This window comes from Patiria miniata, unplaced genomic scaffold (assembly GCF_015706575.1).
Source record: "Patiria miniata isolate m_02_andy unplaced genomic scaffold, ASM1570657v1 HiC_scaffold_13, whole genome shotgun sequence".
Classification (NCBI taxonomy): domain Eukaryota; kingdom Metazoa; phylum Echinodermata; class Asteroidea; order Valvatida; family Asterinidae; genus Patiria; species Patiria miniata.
The window spans coordinates 5,410,869-5,430,202 of record NW_024037051.1 but is presented as its reverse complement, the minus strand read 5'-3'; the positions used below and the strand labels follow the sequence as shown (position 1 = coordinate 5,430,202).

The 19,334-nt window shown below is 41.9% G+C and overlaps 1 protein-coding gene across 1 annotated transcript; it reads left to right on the top strand.

The window, feature by feature from the left end:
- Positions 1-25: 25 nt before the first annotated feature.
- On the top strand, positions 26-18,295 carry LOC119720850 (DNA polymerase eta-like). The gene is made up of 12 exons (XM_038190711.1): positions 26-107; positions 2,180-2,357; positions 3,938-4,072; positions 5,311-5,597; positions 6,875-7,029; positions 8,322-8,425; positions 9,707-9,826; positions 12,658-12,781; positions 14,328-14,393; positions 15,313-15,482; positions 15,767-16,007; positions 16,566-18,295. Exons 2-12 carry the CDS (start codon positions 2,224-2,226, stop codon positions 17,421-17,423), a joined length of 2,394 nt encoding a protein of 797 aa, XP_038046639.1. The 5' UTR covers positions 26-107; positions 2,180-2,223; the 3' UTR covers positions 17,424-18,295.
- The last annotated feature ends 1,039 nt before the right edge of the window (positions 18,296-19,334 follow it).

Genomic DNA, 19,334 nt, shown 5'->3' with positions numbered 1-19,334 from the left:
CAGAGGGCGCTACGTACGTACGTATATAATGCGCGAAAACGAAACAACTTGATCGATATAGTGCACTGCTTGTGGCCTTATCGTCCGACCCGTCGAACGAAACCTTAGGTGAGAAATCGCAATTATTAATAAAAATGACGACTGTTAAAAAAGGCGATTTGTAGAGTCATAGTTACACTTACCTTACTTGGTTGGTTGGTTCTAGGCTAGCTTGAGTAACTCCAGCTGACTAGTTTACAAGCCACGTTCACGGGTCTACCTAGCATGCCTAGCCCTGGTGGACTCCCTTTCTCATTGCAATGAAGACTTCGTCCAACCTGGGCTAGGGTCTACCATGTACCAGCTGACATGCTCCATATTCATTCACATGTAACGAATATGGAGCATGTCAGCTGGAGTTAGGCCTGCTCAAGCTAGTTCTAGGCCAGAAACACGGGGGGGGGGGGGGGGGGGGGGGGGCTAGGCCAGGTTAGACATGTTACTTGTTAGAGGTCCCCGTTAGCGATTAATTAGGCCTAAGTCTAGCCCCATAAATGTGGCCTATATATTTACTGGACTTAAACCCGGTTCATACTTCACGCGAAAGCATGAGCGAAGCGAAATTCATGTCGTCAACAATGGTGGACGCGCTTCGAATGTATTGTTGACGTCACGAATTTCGCTTCGCTTTCGCTTTTGCGTGAAGTATGAACCGGGCTTACCTCCGTAAATAAAGGCCACACTTCACCATGTACAAAAACATGTCAAACTTTGTCAAATTTTGATTTTCACATTTAGGCTTAGTTTGTAGTTTATTTTTGCTTTCGAAGCATACTCGCCCTCTTTATAGGCTAATCAGAAAGTGCTGCCTTTTTCAGATGTCTAATTTTTCGTTTAGCCTGCAAAAGTCACTTTGGTACTGGACAATCATTTGTGCAAAAGTCAGTTTTGAACAGAACTCGTAAAAATAGAGGTGTCCTAAAGGTAAGGATTACTGAAGCTCAATAATGATTAAGTGCCTTGCTTAAGGGCACAAGTGTCTGGACCTAGGCTCGAACCCACGCCACATGACTGTAGCCCCATAATTAAAATGTAACCAATTTACTGGACTACATAATTAACCTCCGTAAATTAGAGGCCACACTTTTTAAGAATTAACTCAGAATGTGAAGACTTTTTACCAATTGTATTTTCACATTCAGACCGTGTGCATAGTTGATTTATGCTTTCAAAACACACTCACCCTGTTAATAACAAATTCAGAATTTGCCGCATATGTTGTCCAGCTTTTGCGTAATTTCCAGCCAACTGTGGATGTTTCTTGGCATTAGTTTCTGTGTATAACTCAATTGCAACCGTGTTCCAGCTGAACAATGCCCTTGCGCTAATCCTTCCTGTATAGTGCACCCTCATGCGTGTACTGTCGTTCAGCTAGCTGTACGATGTACGTACGTATGTGCGTGATCCCGTTCGTCTGCAGTGTATCGTGCGTGTCCAACACTGATTTCTAGTATAATAGAGATCACTAGTGGGTAGGCATTACATTCACTGTGTGGACTTCCGAACAAAAGAGGTCCACATAAACCAGGTAGAGGAGACGTTGAGTGGTCTTGGGCAAGTCCACACAGTGTTTCCCCATTTCAGGAAAACAGGTTTAGAGGCATTTTTGGGTTAGGTTTATCTGTGGCAAAATGAAGAGAAACACTAAAGGGAATCAAAGAAAAAATTGGGTTGAAAGGCTTTTCACAGATTGAGAAAAATGAGTTTTTTTACTGGTTTTTCTTAACTACACGAAACCAAGGGAATGTCCACACTTGGTATGTAACGTAAATATGCGTGTGTGTACCTAAGTATACAGTACTGATCTTAGTACGTACATCATATGTACAGCTAGCTGGCCGACTGTACATATTCCCATATTTCCTCACTTTTACAGCATTCACAATCACAGAGCTAAAGTCTGATCAGGATAGTTGCTAAGCACCCGTCTTTACATTTTGAGTACTTTTGTTGCTTCAACTGAAAAAAATGTACAATATTTCTAACTCTGTCCAACCGTTTATGCTCAAAATTCGAAGAAGTGAATTAAAAAGCAATCCTTATATTCATACTTTCTTCCAGTTTCCAATCCAGTCATGAATCACAAAATGGCACAAAAATCAAATAGTAAAGTCAATTTTCTCAAAATGCCGTTTTTCTCGGACACATAGTAAGGCCGTTGGAAGCACCTTATAAACAACAAGGATGCCATCGCCAGAGAGAATTGTGACTCTGATTGACATGGACTGCTTCTATGTTCAAGTGGAGCAGAGGAGGAACCCAGCACTGAAGGGCCAGCCCTGTGCTGTAGTACAATACAACACCTGGCAAGGAGGAGGGTTAGTAGTCACAGAGTTTTAATAGGCATAAAACATAATGATGACTGCGTTTTACCCGTGTGCTTTCGTATGGAAACTGGGTGGGGATGAGAGCCAACCAAGCTCCTGTTGGGGAATGGATAAGTCGATACACAATTCTTTTGTTGAAGACTGTGTTTACCGTGACCGTTTATTCCACAACAATATGTTAATACACATTGATTGATTGAACTGGTTAAAGCGAACTGGGACAAGGAGAACTGGGTGAACTGACTGGATGAGCAGAACGAATTAAACTGACTACATGATTGGATTGTATTGGACTGAATGGTTGCAATAGAAATGGAATGAGGAACTGCTCACAGGGCAGTACTATACTGGTGGAACAGGAAGTCTTTGAAATAAGAAATACTTAAGAGTGGGAAAACTAAGTCATAACGTCTTGGTTTCCTTGATTCTCAGAAAGATGACTATGCATGAGTAACAGTACATTAAAACACTTAAGTAACTTTGTTGTACCAAACTCAGACCAGTGACTTGTGTGTGGGCAGTGAAGGTCATTTGCTCTGTATAAAACAATAGGGACTACACATTGCATACATGTACAAGGAAAATGATGAGTAATGCATTCAGGAGAATTTAATCCTTAAAAAATTCAAAAGGAACATTGATAGTTAAAGAGTAATAATTAACTGAAATTAAGATGAATTCGTAATTAAGAATTGACAATCTGAAAACGCTACTCCCATTGGAAAGCACACATGTAAACAGAGCATGACGTTACTACTGGTAGGGGTGTGCATTTAGTACAGGAACCGGGTACCCTATTGAGAAAAAAAACCGGGTACCCAGGTACCAATTTAAAAAAAAAGGAACCCCAAAAATGTCAATCTCGGAAGTTGCTATTCAGATTGTTCATAAAGTTCTGCATACATGTACATGTACTAATACTACCCCATATCAGTGCACCAGTGCGCAAGTTACAAATGTGTACAGTGACCTCTTTACCATTATGGTAAAAATTGCAACTACATGTACACGAGCATCGTAAACAAGGAATTGGTTTTGTTTTTCGCATTTTGTTTTTCATTAAAAAAAATTCTCTATCAATGACATTCGAAGAGCGTCCTTTGTCATTCTCTGAGAAGTTACTGAGTAATTTCTAAAGATGGTTACAGGTACTTGATTCCATAATCTGGAACCGGTTTCCGACATTGACGGTCGGGTACTTGGGTACCCAATTCCGATGCTTAGCCCTATCTACTGGTATGTCTCTATAAGTCAAATCACAAGTTAGGTTATCCCTAATGAAGTGAAATAACAAAAAAAGCAGTTTCTCATCCCTGCCTGCTTCCTTTTTCTCAGCTGCTGCCCTTTTAAATTATTTACACTTAGTATTATTAGTATTATAAGTTATTGACTTGGCAAAACTAATTTGAACATTCCCTTTGTCTAGTTTCCATCCTATTTCCAGAGAGAACTTAAACACACACCATTTTTTTCACAAATTTCCGGTGGAAATTGTTTGTTGTTGATGTAACTCCAGCCTACATTGTTGTCTTATTTTGATTCTTGTTCTCTATCTCTTATCACTATCACAGGATTATAGCTGTCAGCTATGAGGCCAGGGCCCACGGAGTCACAAGGCAAATGAGAGGTGGCCTGGCCAAAGAGAAATGCCCGGCTATCCAACTGGTCCAGGTCCCTGTGAATCGAGGAAAAGCAGACCTCACCAGGTAGTTCAAGTCCAAGAACAAAGCAGTGTTGTACTCGAATCCATCACAAGTAGTGATGTGCCTTTATGGGGAAATGCGGGAACTAGGTACCCAGTTGAAGTAAAACAGGGGTTCCCCTAAGAGAAACCCAACCCCGAAATTCAAGTCCTGGAAGTTGTCTGAAGGACTTTATAGGTTTACGGTGTAAAATGCAACTTTCGCGAGCATTATCTGTCTCGCGTTGAGATGCGCATAAATGTTGTGGGGTTCTGTGGTCCAGTGGTTACGGTGTTCGACTTGTGTGCCGTGGTACACAGGTTCGAACCCCGATAGGGGACAATGTGCTTGTGGGCTTGGGCAAGGCACTTTACTACGCTTGCCTCTCTCCACCCCAGAGTAGATATGGGTACCTGTGATGGTAGAGACCATATTGCGCAGATCTGGTGCTGCTGCAGGGTCTCATTTCTGATGAACAGGGATAATAATTGTGATGCGCATTTGATCAAATTCTTATGAAATTTGCGCAATATAAATGTATAAATTCAATGTGAAATCTGTTTTGGTTTTCCTTGAAGCCTGGTTTTCATTTTGATAATTCCCCACACTTGACATTCAAAATTTTTCTTTTTCATTGTCTGAGATGTTACTAAGTAATTTGTAAAGTTGGTTACAGGTACAAATGTACTCGATCCTGTAATCTGGAACCGGTTCCTGACATCAGCGGTCAGGTACTCGGGTACCCAGTTCCAATTCGGGCGATTCACAATGCAGTGCGCCACCAAGAGTTTGCCATGGAGAGTCCATCTTTCAAATTTACAGTCGACAAAACATGGCCCATTTGAATGAGTGTCAGTAGACAAGTTGATCTAATATGTTATGGATTGGAACGTAGCATTCTGCCGCCTTACAAAAAACACCATATTGATAAGAAGAAAAGAAAACGGCAAACAGATCCTCGAATCATACGCTTACGAAACTACTGACCGGAAAAACTAACAATTTCAAATGTCTCGTGCTGCGAATTTGTCGACCATCTCCCACAGTGCACTGGGAAAAATGAACTCTCCGTGGCAAACTCTTGGTGGCGCGCTGCATTGTGAATCGCCCGAAGGCTATGCATCGGAACCAGGTACCTGAAGGCACAGACCCAATGTGTGTTTATGTGCTGTGTTTGTCCTGATGTGTCCATGGATGAAATGAACACAGGATGTACAAACTTGCCAATTTGTTTCACACATCCATGGGGTAAATTTCACCAGGTATCGAGAAGCAGGAGCAGAGGTCATCACCGTCCTGACCCAGTTCAGTAACTGCGTGGAGAGGGCCAGTATCGACGAGGCCTACGTTGACCTGACCGAGGCCGTTCACTCGCGCATGGCCGAGATGGGAGGGGAGTCCGTCAGCGTGGACATGCTGCCCAATACACACGTGGCTGGATGGGACGGGCAGCAAGGGGCGGGGCTTGAGACCTCCGAGGGAGAGGATGAAGGGAACGGAGAGGAAAATGAGGGCAATGGTCCGTCCGCGGCACCACTCACCGCAGAAGGTAAAGTTTGTTTTATTTTGGTCTCTCAGCAGGGCCGATAACATGGAGCTTCTAACAGCGGTCTAGTCGAGTCCATCACAAGTCATTTCAAAAGCCCTTTTATTTCACAAATGTAAGTCCAGTCACAAGTAACAGGATGAACAATGGCAAAGGAATGGCTTTTGTCACAGTTCAATTTAATAGCTAGTGACTTGACTTGAGACTGCAGGACTTGTGATGGACTTGTGATGGACTTGCAGGGACTTGTGATGGACTTGCGGGTAGGGACTTGTGATGGACGCGACTACAACACTGGCTTCTAAGCATGGACATTTGCTAAACACAGAAAGTACTTTCTTCATTAACAAAATTGGTCACCGGCGAAATTGCCCTCTGATGAATATTGCTTACGACTAAAATTTTACAGGTTCTTAAGGCTTGCCAGCTATAGTCGTGTTCCCTAATGTGGCGCACTTCGAAGCTTACCCAACTTTCCTCGTGTAGTGTTGCCAAACCTCTTTGTTGACAAACCTTAAATTCATGCAGTGAAATACTGGTACTTTTACCAATGCTTGCTATTTAACCTCTGTGAACAATTTCAGTTTCAAAAAATTTAATCCGAAATTCAAAAACGGTGGCGTCCGGAAATTGGGCACAAACGTTGCGCACTTGAATAAATCTCGGAAAATTCCAAATTAACATTTTAAGAATTTCTGTAAACTTGACAAATTCTGATAAATCATTATTATCTCTACTTACATACCCAGCGAGATGTTTGTCAGAAAATTATTTTCTTATTTTTCGGGGCATTTTCAAGGGTTCACTTTGCACTTTAAAATAAAATTAGAAAATCACGCCAAAATTAATTTTTCTTCTAACTTTGTAACGGGTAAATAAACTCGCTATTTACGAACAGGAGTGTCTAGAACTTGATGAAATTTCACTTTCTGTGAAATTTCAGTTACAACTTTTGCTCTAGCTAGGCGCTACAGGCGAAAAATCAAAGTGCGCCACGTTGGGGGCCGCGCCACGTTAGGGTACATCAACAATACAGTGCCTAGAGTGCTTTCCGGAATCTTCAGCTCTATCCATAAAAATAGCCATCCCCCAACCTGGTCATTTTCACGCAGTGAAGACTGGCTCCTCACACTGTTATTCCCAAAATAATAACATGGTCAGCTAGACCCTTCTTAGTTCAGCAATATACCCTGAAATAATATGATGGAGTTTGAAGGGTCTGAGAATGTATGGGTTAATATCCCTGCCTATGAACTTACCCCTTTATGATGCATTTCCAGATGCCAGGAGAACAGGCACATTCCAGTGGCTAGACCAAGTGACAGATCTTGAGAACAAACGGCTTGCTGTCGCCTCCGTCATTGTTGAGGAAATGAGGGCCGCTGTCCTTGAACAGACCAAGTTCCACTGCTCGGCTGGAATCTCACATAACAAGGTATGGAGCTGTGACCCAAGCCACCTGACCAGAACATCAGTGGTTCTCAGTGGGAAGCTTGACACGGTACCCTGACTTATTTATCAGAGAATCTAGTCAGGTACGGGTCGACCCTTGTAAGGAGGGAAACAGCAAATTTGTTACACGGGAGGAACCAATGGCACTTGCACTCATAAGAATCCTTGAGGGCGTATCGTTAAGGAAGCAGTCAAAAGATGAAAAAGGGGTGACATTAGGCCAAACAAAAAAATTGTGTTGTCCTCACATGAAAAATATCAGGAGGGTCGGTCGGTCGGTCGGTCGGGGGTTTCTTTCTTCTATTTGAAGAATACCTAACCTTTCTTCTAATTGACGAATAAATGGAAAGAATGGCCACTTGTCGGTTACCAGTTCCTCTCGACATGAAACGTTTAGGCTACATGTACCGCACAGGCCAACTATACTGTGTTCATGTGCATGCATGGGATATAACGTACAGTTGGATGTATGCAGTACATCACACCACATGCCCCAGACCTTGGCCTCAGTCACACTGTACAAAATATGGTAAACTGTACTGCCATTTAGGTATGTACATTTTGTAACAAATTGCACAATTATGGCATTACAAAGAAACAGTAATGGCAAGGTTAAAGTTTATTTAAGTTTTGTTTAAAAAAAAACAACCGATATTTTCCACATTTTTGGGTGGGTTGGGTGAGGGCAACACAACAACTTTTTGTTTTTGATGTTATGCTCTGTAAAACATAAATGAAATTGTTACATGATTTAATTCATGAACTTCAACTCGCATCCTTTCCATCTAATGCACTGGGCAATACTCGGTGTTTTGGTGACCTGGTCATCTGTCGGTATTTGAGTGACATATATGATATCATATTTATTTTAAGAAACTTGACATGTGACCCTTCTAGAGTAGTGAAATAGTGTGTGCAGTATCCATGACAGGAGAAAGCAGTTGTCATTTGGGCCAATTTGAAGATTGGTGATTCTATGTGAAATCATTCGAACTACATGTACACATACCCATAAAAGCATCTAAAGTGAGCCTTTTAAAGTTGGTTTTAAAATGCAAAAGAAACAAAATATCTTCAGATGTAGTCCTGAAGTACGCACAGTCCCAAAAAGTTATGGACTTACCATTGGTGAATGGTTTTTGATTTCGATAAATGGCCGCGTTAGTGAATTTTGAATACTAAATTTTTCACTGAAAAAAAAAGAAATTGGATCTGACAACTTTATATGTGAAAGTCAATTTTAAATAAATTGCTTGTTTCTCTTTATTTCTGCAGGTGTTGGCCAAGCTGGCCTGTGGCCTGCATAAACCCAAGCAACAGACAGCAGTGCCCAAGCAGAGTGTCGAACTGCTCTTCAAAACGCTACCTATCAAGAAAATGTGAGTTGAGCTGCAAAAAGGGTATTAACTAATTGGTGAAATGCTTATTATGCTTGGGTTCATGCTCAGAGTTGCCCTGCTAAGCAAAAAATCAAAAGAGAAAAAGATGACGGCAGTGTATTTCAAAAGACATTCTGGCTAATAATCTTTCATTCCATGTTGCGCAACTCCACGGCCCGGAAACCAAATTCATGGTGATTCTAGGCTGATGGTGATTTCTGCTAACAGACCCTTCGTCCATTTCAAAGTTATGATTCCCAAGTTGTGGGGATCACATACCAGTATACAATTGGTCTTTCGAAATCCCCAGAACTTGGACCAAATTTTTGTAAAAATGGAAACCCCTTAACATGGTTATAAAAAAAATAGAAAAGATAGAAGATCTCCATGCCTACAAAGTACAAGCGAGTGAGTTCTTGCAAGAGAGTTCTTGTCATGATCGGACTTATCTTGATCAGCCACCTCCGAGACCGGGAGCTTGACAGATGGGTGTAGACTGGATCAGTGGAGCATTCAGAGTAGCTGACCAGTCGGCGAAGGGCCATAGCTGAAGGGCGTGGCGCCGGTGGGAACGGCACCAAATCACTGGCTGAAGCCAAGGTGGGCCAAGTCAGGGGTCAGTCCGGCAGCCATGGTGGAAAGGAAGGGTACCCAGTGCAGACGGCAACAGGCCAAGCACGGCCAAGTCAGAGACACTCAGGAAGTCCAGCGGTCAGGCGGCATGGCACCACCCGAGAGAGAGTTCCTTGACTACACCCCAGCAAACTCAAGCTCAGAATCCGATGAAGGGCGAAATTCCAAGGCTTTTAAGTCTGACGACAGATTCCAATGTCCATTCCACTGGTTAGGAACGTGCTTGGACATCAGTGCGAATCTCCAGTATGGGAACAAAAGTCTGTTGCAACAAAAGCGGGACGACGTAGGACGACCAGGGGCTATTGTCTTTCCTTTACCTTAATTTGCATCTACGTAATGCCCTAAATAACTTAAATTACTGACTAATGCTTAACAACATGTATGCAGAAAAATAAAGTAAGCACAACGTTTCCGCTATACACAATGTCAGTGTAATCAGCACGACTTTCCATTTAACCTTTAAGGCCAATAGAATTGGACCTTGTGACTGCACAGGTGTCCTGATTGTCTCTCAAGCTCCTGAGCTCATATCGAGTCTATCCTAATTGCCTGTTGTTTTATCCCGGGGACTCGATGCAACACCACATCCTCACCAGTTAAAATAAAATACTAAACATGACTAATTCTTGTCTTGTTACCTCACAGTCGCAATTTAGGCGGGAAGCTGGGCCGGAGCCTGACAGACGACCTGGGCATTGAGTTCATGGGCGACCTGTGCCGCTACACGGAGAAACAACTCCAGGCTAAAGTGGGCGACAAAACAGGGTAAGGCCTGGAACCTATCCGCTCCGAACAGCACCAGTTGAGGGCGGTATACTCAGCTCATCAACAAGAAAGACAGTAGAAGTCTCAGCATAAATTAAAAAAATGGTTTAGACCATATGTCAGTCTCTCATTAGCAATGTCATCACACAATTACTTCCCGCGTAAATAACTTTTGTCAAAGTTTTGTTGTCAAACTCTACAATTTTCGATAGGTTGTATCTCTTGCTTCTGCCAGTTTTCAACATTTTGCAGAATTATGTTTGTGTCCATGATACACTCGGTTCATTTTGCAGGATTATTTTAAGACAATACAAGTTATCCCGTGAGTGCGAGTGTAACACGGAATAATGTAGTGCGTCTGTGTACCACTTACCACTCGGCCGAACACAATTTCCGTGTTCCACGAGTGCGAGCGTGATAACGAATTTATCTTCAAGCAAACTTGAAAAGCAAACTTTACACGAACATTTTAGCAGTTTAGCGCATGCAGCTGGAATGTCGCTCACATCTTGGAATAGCGCAATACGCAGGGTGCCATATGGACCGTGCAATACAGTATAGTATCACACTGTTGTTGCCATGGATCGACCAATCAGAATCGAGGATACAAGTTTGCTGGCCAGGCCCCTAAGGCCAAAAAAAAAATAGTTCTGCTTCCGATTACATGCCTTTCAAAAAAAAGGGTCGGTCGGTCGGCAATGTTTTTTTTTTTGCCAACTTTTTTTATGCAGATTGAATGGGTTATTCAATTATATGCGAAGTTTTAGCCTTAACTATTTCCATTGCACTACGAAAGCTATACACGAAATGGCAACAAAAAGTGAATAAAACCTACCTTTAATTATTGTCAATATATTTACATTGGATAATTTCAAAAAATAATGGAAAATTCAGGCCGTTCGCACCATATGCACAACGCTAGTCAAGACGCGGGGAGCTGGCCAAAACTCCGAGGTGTGTGATGCGAGCATGTGTGGCGAGCGGCCCGCCATGGGCCGACAGACCTGTTTTCACGGTCAAAAATTTCGGGAAACACGCGGCATGTATCACTCCAAATACGAGTAGTGCGATCTTAAAATGAACTCTTGAACACAGAAAATACATACGTGTACACAGACACGCTAGATCAATTCTGTAAATTAACTTGCAAAAATGTTCTTTCTCCATCGGTGTTTTCTTGGCATTTTTCACGATGTCGAATCCGACCAGTTGACAGTGGCCTGCACTGCTAGCGCGCCAGTCGCGATCGCATAGCTATGGACTGGTTACCGCATTTTCATCATGTCTTCTAAATTGGCCCCTGCGCGCGGCGCGGCGGGAACCAGTCGTCGCCACGTGATATAGTCACCGTACGGACATCGTTTATATCGCGAAGCGAATTTGTAAAAATAACGGAAGTTTCTTTTGAAAAAAAGCGAATGTAAGTAAGAAAACAAATAAATACAAGCATTTTTGGATGCAAAAGGGTTGTTGAGAGGTATTTTGTGAAGACAGAAAAGACAACAAAATTTTATTTTTAATTATTCAATCTTTTTTTTTTTTTTTTTTTTGAATTGCCGATAAATTTTTTAGGGTCGCAGCCTAAAAATAGGGTCGGTCGGGTAACCGGAAGCAGAAGTATTCTTTTTTTTGGCCTAACCGGTTTCAAACATCATGTATACATATAATTGCTCCATTACACTATTATCCCCATTCATACGGTAAATACATGTACCTTTTTGGGGTAAAAACCATAAAAAAGTCACAAAGTTAACAAACTTCTCCACTTTTGTTCTATCATTTACTGCATGTCCGGGACTTTTCTATGGTGTGTGTAGTGCGTCTGATGTGCTTAACCTCTCCGTATATAGAGATCATATCAGTGGCTTTCAAGCCGGAGCATGCGGCGCGTACTGCACGCAGTGCGCTTATATGGCATGGAGCGCTGGTGCTCGCAATCAGTTTTAAACATTGCTGTTTAACCCTTTCCTCCCCATGGGCGACTTTTGTCCACAAGAAGTACCCCCCTGCTGGTTCCCATGGGCGACTTTAGTCGACCAGGAAACCACACACAAAACACCCTCAGCACAGATATATTAACTACTTTTCAGAAAGACAGCATGTTGATATGTTTGGCCGCCCATACATCAACTATATACCAGTTGAAAGAGTGTTTTCGGATCTTTCTAATGGTGTGGTTTATTCATAGTGTTACCATTACAAAAAAATGAGAAAAGTGCTTCAGAAGTATCCACGCACAATTTGAGGTATGGAGTGCCATTGGGTCATGTGGTGGAATGGCTTGCAGTTTGATAATTGGGACCAGATAAACAAAAAGGCATAACTTTCTTATATTTGCACGTATGGACTTCATTTTTACATCACATAAAAGAGTAAGGTTCAAGGAACAAACTTTACACACAACACCTATGATTTTAATCACTCCTTGGCAGTAAAAATCTGGGTTGAAAAAAGTGAGTTTTCGACTCGTGCTCATTTTTTTCACGCTCTAGTGATTTCCGCATGACTGAGCAAACAATTTGGTCCTGGGGAGAGCCAAGTCAATAAACAATGTGGGCATGAAAGGGTTAAACACTGACCGGTGTTTTACCAGCGGTTTAAAACCACCCACGCTCTCGGCTAATAGGAATGCGTAGACTGTCCCAGGTATTTATGAATTGAATTTAAAGCCAAAAAATTGAATTCATGGGCACACAGAGGGGCTCGCCCCCCCCCCCCCCCCCCCCCAGCATACAGGCCTGACAGGCTGACTCGCCATACACCACATGTTCTTCTTTGAAAGAGTCACTGTAAATGATTTTGAGTTCTTGTTGCTTTTGGGTTTGCACCAGTGCCTGGTTGTATGGTCTTTGTCGTGGCATAGATGACGAACCAATCAAAGCCCGTCTTTTACCCAAGTCAGTAGGCTGTGGCAAGAACTTCCGAGGGAAGATGGCACTGGACACAAAACAAAAGGTAATAGGCGTCAAATAATTCTCAGCCATCCTTTAGAATGCACTACTTACATCCAAAAGAAAAGAAAGGATAAAAATAAACTAGAGATTGGCATTTGTAGAGTTACAAACGCAGGGTGATCGAGTGGACAACTATTTCATTGCACATTGCCCAGATCAGTGGTGATTATTTTTTCGTCGGAACAGAAAAAAGAAGAATCTAGAAATCCAGTCTTTTCTAGTGGTACCATTTGTTTTAATTTAAAAATTATGCTTCATTTTGGGTTGGATCAATTTCAGTCTACATTTTGTTTACATGTAGACGTTACTTCCGGTAAGATGGCGTCATCAGTTTAAATGTGCAAACGTGAAATTAGTTCAGAGAAGATACATATCGTGAAGTGAACACAATGTCTGACAGTACAAAATTGACAATGAATGTATTAGTGTGTGTACTGATAACACCTAACTTCCGGTTTGATGACGTCACAGCATATTAGGAAGCCCAAGGTCAACATTTTTCCTGATATTATTTGTGCCACGAACATCGCCAAAAACCGATCATCCAAAAGCCCAATGTGTTGATTGCTAACTGATTTTGAGTGTTCTCTAAAGTACATTGGATTTTCACAAGATAGACCCTGGTCATTTATTTCTGTACTGTTCATTTTATACCATTCTACATTTTAGCGAATCAGAGTTTAGTTCATGGATACTCAGTTATTAAAAAAATATGTAAAAACGAAAAGATTGGAGCACCACAGTGTAACTTACAACAACTTGCTTACTCAGTTTCATTGTGTGAACACACAGGTTAATCCTTGATGAAGTGCCCTGCTATATTCTTTTCTATAGAAAGCTAAAGAAATAGTATCTATTTCCATAAAAGGACTTGAAAAATCGATTGGAATTGTGACAGTATCCATCAGTTTTATTATTGTTTTATTAAGAAGCTGACTCGCCACCTGATGTGCTGCCTCTGTATATCCTTCATAACAAATAAGCTTTGGGTGTGTTCGATTACCTCAGCCTGGTCGACTCGGGTCAGCCCCATGCCGTTCTATTAGCTCTGATGTCATTCTCAGGGCTCACCCGGGTCAGCCACCACAGACCTTGCTCATGGAGTAGAGTCAGTGGTTTAATACGTCATGCACTGTTCATTCCAAAAAACGGATTCACATGGCGGCCGACAGCAGATAAGCTCAAGTGGACCCAAAAAATCAACTTTATTTGAAGTCTAAACATAAATATTTATTGAGATCTTTGTGACTTTAGAGGCCATAATTCCAGCCCGACTTTACTCCTTTTTGCGATTGACGGAAAACAGTGAATCTCAAAGGAAGGCTCAGTCCGAAACGGGCATTTTGTCAGTGGCTACAGCCACGGCTATGGACTTCACAAGTGGATCATGATGGTCCACGTTTGAGCGTTCGATTAGCCCGGCTCTCATGGCTAACCTGTCTGCTTTTACCCAAGTCGATCCGGGGGAGCTACTTGAATGCACCCAATAGCTCTTACAGAGGTAACAAACTATTTTGTAGTGATTTCATTTCTTGCTTGTGACTCAGGTCAAGCACTGGATCAGCCAGCTGGCTGAGGAGGTGACTGAGAGATTGGTCCGGGAACAAGACTTGGTATGCTTTCTGCTTCATCTCTAGTTCCAAAATCACGAAGAAACTTTTAATATCCAGACCTTAAAGATACTCTAAACCTTTTACTACATTTAGGAGTAAAAATGGGTACTGGCATTTAGCTGCAAAACTGAGATGGCATCTTAATCCCATCAACAGGGGAAACAAATACATGTATTCATTCCATGCATAGAAAACTGGAGATCAGTGTGGATAAATGCCTGATGAGCTAAGTTGGCTCAGGACAGAGTTTATGTCTCGCCTAATTATGTAAACACTGTTACTATGTCAGGGTTTGAACTAGTGATGTAGTCCAGCTCATCACAAGTCCTGACAAGTTCTCACAAGCCACAAGTTATGCAGTCCTAGGTCAAGTCAGAATCTACGTGAACTGTGACAAGGGCTTTGTTATTGTTCATCCACTGTTACGATACCACATAAAGATACTCTAAACCTTTTACTAAATTTCGGAGTAAAAATGAGTGCTGGCATCTTAACCCCATCTCACGGGGGAAATAAATACTCTTATTCGTTCCATGCATAGGAGACCAGAGATCAGTGCAGATAAATGCCTGATGGGCTCAGGACAGACTTTTGGTCTTGCCCAATAACGTAAACACCATGACCATGCCAGTGTTTTAACCGGTGATGTAGTCGAGCTCATCATAAGTCCTGACAAGTTCTCACAAGCCACAAGTAATGCAGTCCTAGGTCAAGTCTGAAGCTATTCAGATGTGACAAAGGGTTGTTATTGTTCATCCACCGTTACCTGTGACTAGAGTCGTGAAAGACCTTGTGATTTACTTGTGATCGGACTTGCGATGGACGTGTGATGGACTTGAGTACACACCAATTCCAAATCGTACAAAAGGCATTCCCCAGTTGACCATTATGCTGAATATCCTGGTTTTGTTCCCCACAGAATAACCGCATGGCCAAGTTGCTGTCTGTTCACGTACAGCAGAACTGCAATCCCCCCACCAGCCTGAGTCGTTCCTGTGCCTTGCATCACATCGATGCCGCTACCATAGCCAAGGATGTCTTCATGGTCATACAGAGCCTAAACATGGCTGGCAATCAGCAAGAAGCATGGTAGGAAAGTGTTTCAGCTGCCTCAATTCCCTTTATTTTGTAGTTCGTATTCAGCTAGGTATTTCATGTTTTACTTCAAAGGAAATTTTTTTGGGGGGGGGGGGCATCTGCAACCCTCTGAAACAAGGCTTCTATCTTAGCAATTTTAAACAAAATGCATCTTTTGTGTGTCAACAAGGGTCTATATTTTACAAAGATACTGACATTTGCATGCAATGAGCCTATTGAACATTGTTGGCCAATATGTTATGTTATGGGTCGATATGTGATGATCATTTTTTCAGGGTGCCTGCAATCACTAGCCTTGGCGTATCGGCGTCCAAGTTCAGTGAGATCCAGACGGGGAAATCAGGCATCAAGCGCCTGGATACCTTCCTGACAAGTGTGGCCAGGCTGAGCGAGGACCAACCTTGCACATCATCGGCCACGGAAGATGACGAGGATACAGACCTAGACCAGCCTGGCAAGGCAAGGCCTTCGGCTGGCATCCAACAGAAGGGGTCTGATGTGGCCTCTGGCTCCAAGGTATGGATTTACCATTTATTCAATCTGCCTTCCAGTTTTTTGTTTTGTTTTAACCCCCTAGAGTCTTTTGTACTGGACCAAGTCCGGCAAAATCCATCACTGACCCTGCTTCACATAACGGTTTAGGACCAAATCCGCTGAAATCCACCACCAGACCACCACTGCGACAGGTGGATTTTGATGGACTTGGTACTCATGGGTCGCCTACCAAAATCCCCAAAATGGGGGGATGGATTTTGATGGATTTGGGAAGGTTGGGTTAAAATAAGGAATCAAGGATGTTTGTAAACCTGTTTGAATTACAAAGAAGTAGAAGCACTTAGTACTTAATCATGACCTGAAAGTTCAGAGTATACATTTTTCTGTGACCGGCAACTATCTATTGAGTCACCCATGTACAGTGTTTGACATTTGAAGTATATGCTGCTGGGCCAAGAGCAATGCTCAGTGCCTCTCCTCGGGCGGGAGCCTTTGAAACTTGGTGGCTGAACTGTTCCTGCAAGTTTTGCCGAACGTTTACCAAAATTAAAAACTAGGGTTTTCCATCCTTACTTCAAGGATCTCCCAGCTGCTAGGAAATACGGGATCCAGGCCTTCTTCACACCAAGAAAGGACGACACCAACAACAGCAGTAGTCCTGTTGCTGAAGACAAAGGGCACTGTAAGGACACCGGTGATGGAACGCCCCGGTTAGAATCACCCAGGAGAGGACCAAAAAAGGGATATGTCAAGAAGAACAGGGAACCTTTCTTCAGGAACTATACCCAGACAGTGAGAGAAGGTACAGAAGGTGATTATAGAACACATGGTGTCAACAGAACCAGTGGGGAAAACAACGAGGTTTTCGACAGGGAAAATGTGGGTTTGGAAGGCAGTTGTTTTGGCGGTGCGACCAACACCAATTCAAAACTTCACAGTGGAACGAGTTCAGCTGCCGAAAACGGGAAGGGGCTGATGGAGAACCAAACACTGGAGAAAATTGAACCTTTGTGCATGAGCGAGTGTAGTGCATCTCAAGCAGTGATGGCCGAACAGGGCCCGTCACTAATGTGCAATCCATCAGTGCAACAACCGAAAGCTTCTCTCAATCCCACCTCTGACACCAGCTTGACCTCTGACATGATCGTGTGCGACAAGTGCAACAAATCAGTATCCCCCTGGGACTACCCGGAACATCTTGATTACCACTTTGCCGTGGAGTTGCAGGCTGAAATGCGGGTGGCAACCGCCAGCGCTGCAAGCAGCCAGCGTAGTCCGACCCACAATACCTTGGGACAAAATCCCTCTGGGCCAGGAAAAGGAGGGGCTGGGGGTGTCAAGAGGAGAAGCAAGTCCCCGAGATCCTCAGAAGGGTCTAAGAAACCCAAAACCAAAGCCGCCTCAGGGACACTGCATTCCTTTTTTAAGCAGAAATGATATTAGGTTTGCAAAAAAGATACTGAGCGTTCTTTGAACTTGCACACTGCAAAGATACTGTTCTTGCACTTGTACCATCTCAAACCTTTCAGCCCTGCATTGGCAGTTCCCAAAATTGTCATTGCTAGTTAGAAAATAATATCCAGTAGAGGAATACTATAACTTACTGTCAGTCATGTGCATGGTTGATTTTTCTACATAATATCACATAGAACTTTTCTGGAATTTACTGTATTGTAATAATTGTAGATACTTTATTCAATAAAATTTGAAAAATATTTTGGATACCAAATATGTATTTCTTTTGCAATTTAAAACATCAATATCTGAGGGTTGTTTGTAGAATTTATGCATTACCTTTTCAATAAAATCTGGACTTTTTCCATTTCACTCGGCTTCGCCTCGTGAAATGTAAAAGTCCAGATTTTACCTTGCGATAATATTCCTCCCATTTCACTCTGAGCCAATCAATATTTGTATAATAACATGTTCAGTCCATCTATAAGTGTACAAGCACATAGTGCATCTGGTATACAATTGTTTTTATGAAATGTTGATCATATCTTGTGTTTACATATACCTGGACGGCTTTCATGTACATGTAAAAGTATGGCGAGTTTACTTGTCCAGTAGGAAGGTACATCTTCGTATCCACAACGTATTTAAGGTGTTGAATAAACACAGTGTAATGCTGCTATTGGGTTAATACAGTGTGCAAAATACTTGTCAATATAATTGTATCTGATATCAATATATGCATATTTATTGGTAATTTAATTTGCACAAATGGAGTTAATTCACTGTTTCGAATAACTAAAAGTATACATGTGCAATAAAGAAATACCGGTAGGTATAGAATTTTGGACAAAGAATTTCATCTTTTGTGACTGGTTACTGTTCTTTCCATTTTTTGTTAATACTAAAGTTCACTGTGTGAGTCGTGTGTTTTATAAATACAGTGTGTCCTGAAAAAAAAATCCTGACCCTTATTTAAAAGACAAGGTTGACATCTCTACTTCAAGACATTAATGACCTGCGTGAGAGAATTGTCACGGAAAATGCAGTGCTACGGCAGCAGAGGGGCACGACCCGAAATGCAGTGCGGGCAGTGAGAACCAGAGCAGAAGCCTGCATGGGGGACTTGTTGAATGGTACTGGGGCTAACTTTTGACAGCTTATTTAGCAAAGTTGTGTTTATCCCAATGCCGAAATGAAAGAAGACATTCAATATTACAGAAATGATTTAGACAGACATTTTTACTCTTTGAATGTACCTGAAATTATATATGCGTGACCCTAGCCTGATCTTGCTTATTTTCAAATGAAAAAGCACAAAATTGAGCTTTCAAAAAAAGTGTACACTTACGAAAGATGTTTATTTAGTCTTGAGCAACTGGACACACAATCAATTAGTGCATTCACATTTTTGAGAGAACTTCATGCGACATCGCTCATGTACATGTGCCTTTTTACAAAAATGTGTGACAAGGTCGAGTATGTGTAAAAAGGTCTTAAGGGAGAGAGATGAAACTCTAAAAATGATGTTCAAATGAAATACTCTCGTAGTAGAACTTTTAATTCACAATGTTTATTCACAAATCAGCATTAAAAATGTTACAAGTGTTTCGTACGCCTCAACCGTATGAATACAAATATGTTTTTCCTCTTAAAAATAATCCCAAAGCAAATAAAATGATTTGTTTTTAAAAAGGCTGCAAATATACAAGTTTGGTTGGCAATTACACCCTCAATAGGGAAAATAAGTGAAAAGCAAAAAGTCACAGAAAATAAACATCATAGATTACAGTCTGAACAGGATATAACTACGTTTTGTAATACTGGCAATGATGTCGTATATAGGAATGATATATATTACATTTAAACTATAGTAATATATTGTACAATAATGCT